This window comes from Diadema antillarum, unplaced genomic scaffold, assembly GCF_040938485.1.
Source record: "Diadema antillarum isolate AM-2024a unplaced genomic scaffold, OU_Dant_1.0 scf00000199, whole genome shotgun sequence".
NCBI classification, from domain to species: domain Eukaryota; kingdom Metazoa; phylum Echinodermata; class Echinoidea; order Diadematoida; family Diadematidae; genus Diadema; species Diadema antillarum.
Window position 1 is genome coordinate 1,187,113 of NW_027271088.1, and position 4,385 is coordinate 1,191,497.

The 4,385-nt window shown below is 39.2% G+C and overlaps 1 protein-coding gene across 1 annotated transcript; it reads left to right on the top strand.

Moving 5' to 3' along the window:
- The first annotated feature begins 623 nt into the window (after positions 1-623).
- LOC139723752 (RYamide receptor-like) lies at positions 624-4,094 on the top strand. The gene is made up of 2 exons (XM_071634965.1): positions 624-1,337; positions 3,654-4,094. The coding sequence occupies exons 1-2, from the start codon at positions 624-626 to the stop codon at positions 4,092-4,094; spliced, it is 1,155 nt and encodes a 384-aa protein (XP_071491066.1).
- The last annotated feature ends 291 nt before the right edge of the window (positions 4,095-4,385 follow it).

Sequence of the window (4,385 nt, forward strand, 5' to 3'; positions counted from 1 at the left end):
CACACACGTTCACACTCCCGGGCGCATTACATTGCCATGAGTATCGTTCCCTATATTATCTTGTCGCCTTTCTTTCTTCCTTTTGTTTTTTCTAACTTCCTTTTCAACATCTTGATTCTTTTCACTTAATATTGATTCTATTTCTGGCGGGCAGACTCTTGGCATTTACAAATGCTCTTATCCAGCCGAGACGGGGACAGCTGAATAATAAGGTTATATTTTAGGCCTATGGTGAAAAAAAAATCAAATAATACATCTGATGGCTTCACGCAATATTTTTTTAAGTATTCTTCAAACAACTGATTGCTTCGTTACCCTCTTGTAATTCTATGGAGGAAGTATTTAGCCTAATTACTGTCTCTTCTCCTTTGTTTCACAGACGTCCATGTTCTTCAATATCTCAGGATTTGTCCAAGCATCGCATCAAAACGCTTCCAGCATCACTCGCTTGGAGCATTTGCACAAAATTATGGAGGTTCACAAGCAACAAGTACTTTCCTTCGTAAGTCTCTCCGGATGTGGCGAAATATCATCGCTGATTTCTCCAAGGCATGTGCGTTCCAATTAGTGACCAGGTGGTGGAGTCGTCAGATTAAGCAGGATTAATCAGGTCAAACGTCAAAATGAATCCTATCAGTGTGTTGTTAAACGGGACCACGACGCCAAATAATACCTACGATTACCAGCGAGACTTATACGAGGAGCCCCCATGGGTTCGTGTGTTTTATGGCATACTGTTTGCCTTGGTCACGATCCTTGGTGTTGGCGGGAATTCGATCATCTGCTACATTGTGCTGGGTCACGCGCGCATGAGAACAGTGACCAACTACTCCATTGTGAACTTGGCCGTGAGCGATATACTGATGGCAGTAATGTGTGTGAACTTCTCGTTTTACGCCGCGATGTATCTCTCATGGCCGTTTGGGGAATTCATGTGCAAAGCTGTGTCGTATATCCAGAGCGTATCGGTTTCGGTGAGCATTTTCACACTGGTGTCCATCAGCGTAGACCGATACATTGCTATTTGTTATCCATTGGTGCCGCGAATGGGATCAACAAGAGCACTTTGGGTCATCGCAGTGATTTGGATAACGGCATGCGTGGTGGCGCTTCCCTCTGTTATATTCTCGACTGTCGGCACAGAGGGCGCTGCAACATTCTGCTCTGAAAGTCACTGGGAGCACACAAAAATTTACACATACGTATTAATGGCTATCCAGTATTTTGTTCCTCTCTGTGTCTTAGCGGTCGCATACGGCAGAATTGGTTATGTCATTTGGAGTAGAAGGACTCCCGGTGAAACGCAAGACAGACGGATTAATGGATCCAAAACCAAGGTACTGATTGGATTTAGACAGTCCATTACCGTCACGGAGTTGTTTGCTCACATCCAGGTTTTGCACTGGTTTGTGATACTAGTGGCTTTGTACAAGAAATCCATAGGAATAAGAAAGACGCCTACGGACATTCACTGAGTTATTAATTCGTCAAGGGAGGGTTAGCTATTTTTTTTTTTTTATCATTCGTGTTGAAATCGCATGACGTGTATCCCCAGGGCTTTTAAGGAAGTCAATTTCAAAAATGCATCAACAACTGTCTACAGAATATAATTATTTTATATTATATAAAAAAACGGCCAACACATAGAGTATTTTCATTTATTAATTTTCATTTAGGGCGGACAAGTTACAGAAGGAAGGGAACTATTAGTGTTGTATATAATATGGGCTACACTGTACTGACACGACATATCAAAAATAGGTTTGCATAAAACTGTTTTTTTCGGCAAAAGCCAATCGTTGACAAATAAAGAGAAAAATTTATAAAATGATAATTTCAGATTATTGCAAATGAGTGACACGAATCAACAACATGTGTCAACCGTTCATGTAAGGTGAAATATAGAATTCATTCCAGCAAGCCTTGGAGTTACGATGTCTATTTCATATGGTGACAATAACGAACGATATTATCCTGCGTAGATTGGAAGTACAGCAATGCTTGTCCAACTACAACTATAGCCTATAATCTTTTCAATACCAATTCAATTCATATGAATTTATTAGGAATTATCTGCATTTAATATATATTACAAATGAAATACACTCATTTCTTTTTTTTTTTCAAGACAATAAAACATACAGTGTGTACACCCTAACATAGCTGAGATATGCGTGTACAGATTGAAGAAAAGAATAAGAGAACACGTCAATTGGGAACCACTCGGGATAAAGTAAATCAAATGATCTGACTTAGTTATGGCGCATGTCTTGGGAGTGTGAATGCAGGAGACTGTCGTCAAATAAGCATGTAGCATGAAGATACGACAGCCTTGAAAGAGAAAGAAAAAGAGAAAATGGGCAAAACATATATTATGTATACTTATCGAAAACAAACAAAAAGAACAGAGTCATTTTGATCCGTCATTCTATCTTTCGTAAAATCAGATAGTTACCTCCTTTTTTTAGAGTAAACAGTACTACTGAATATCAAACTAATTTCTTGGGCTAGAAAGAGTAACTTCATACTAAACAATGTCAATTGCATAGAAAGAAGACAGAACTGGTACTGAAAGGTAACCTTTTGTCTTTTAGATTGTGTGACGAAAGCATGTCAATGAAAAGTAAATCGAACAAGGCTTTTGTAGTTATCTTACCTATACACTAGGTCCATCCTTATTCATGTTAATGTGATGGTAAGAAATCCAGTGGTTTGTATGAGTGGAATTGAAACGAAGTTATTTGTGGTTGTTATTGTTAACAAGGTATATAGTATGATACGACACGTTTCAGATTCGTTCTACCTGTATACAACGAAATACCATATGTAAATCATTGGCGTCACTACGGAGATAAATCTAGGACAAACATATAATACCAAGTTGTAATGAAGCAAGTGAAAATGGATTATAAAGATTGTTTCCAGCGTAGCTGATCAGGCAAACGGCAAACACCGTTTTTTTTATATATATCATTTAAACAGAAAGCTACGTGTGTATTTCCCAGTCATACCAACAAAAAAACAAAAAAAATCACGATTCAAAGCTGGATTGTTTTCCATTCAAACAAAACATTCAAAGCACTGACGTAATGTGTGAAGAAAAAGCTTATTCTATTTTGGTGCGTGTTCTAATAATTCTCTATTTTAAAAGTGACAAACACATTTTCACTATTGCAACTGATCGACAAGTTGCCCTACATCAATGTAGATAAACACCGAATTAATCAGTATTAATGATCAGACTCCTCTCCAGTGTATAAGATGCAGTTTGTCAATCAGTTGCCATAAAAACAAGAAGACATATGATATGCATTGCCAGATTAACATGCAATCGGGATTTAGTACTGGAATTAGTACTGGATGTCGGGTGGAAGCCCAGTGCTCCAATGGATAAGACGCCTTTCCATTGATCAGGAGGTCGTTGGTTCGAATCCAGTCCGAGTATGTTTGCTCACGATTATTATTTCTCATTGCTACTACTGAAACACTGATTAATTTGATGTCCATTTATATCGATATAGGGCAATTTGTCATTCAGATGCAATAAAAGCAACTCAACGCAAAAAAAAAAAATACTGAAATATATTTTCATTAGATTTGAATACTTTGGTGAAATTGATGTCTTTTGATCTCTTCCTCTCTGTTTTCTGCAGCTGGTAAAGATGTTTGCCATGGTCGTGCTCCTGTTCACCCTCTGTTACCTACCTATACACATGTTTAACATCATACAAGAGGTGCATTCCGCGGTGCTCTACTACAGGTACATCAAACTGGTTTACCTTACCGTCCTACTAGCCGCCATGAGCAACTGCGTGTACAACCCATTCATCTACTGCTGGATGAATGCAAAGTTCAGAAACGGTTTCAAGTCCGTGTTCCGGTTCCTTCCCGGCGTGAATTACGATAGGGAGTGGCAGGGCGCCAACAAGCTGGAGCGTCGCAACACCGCTATGACTCAGTTAACAATGATGTCAGCTTCACGCCGAGTGCGCTGCTCGGCCGAAGCCCGCCACTGCTGGCCTGAACACTCGACGTATGAATCCATCAGCAACGGGGAGAGAAATTCGCACACAAATAAAATCGCCGCCGTTTAGAAAATGATATAACAGCAACTACAGCATCCAAATCAAGAAGCAGAATAACAAATAGATGACAAAAGCCGAAGCAAAATTCTAGACGTATGAGCTTTGTAGACCATTGTCTTGGTAACTTAAGGCGTCATAAGTTAACATTTGAACCAGTGTTCATCGTATGATCTCATAAACTAGTGTTGGTACGACACAGTCGTAAGTCATATTCATACGGGTTGCTATTAAGTTGACACAACCGCTCTTGACGCATACTTGCAAGGGTATTTGTGTATAATGTATCTTAAGCACCACTTA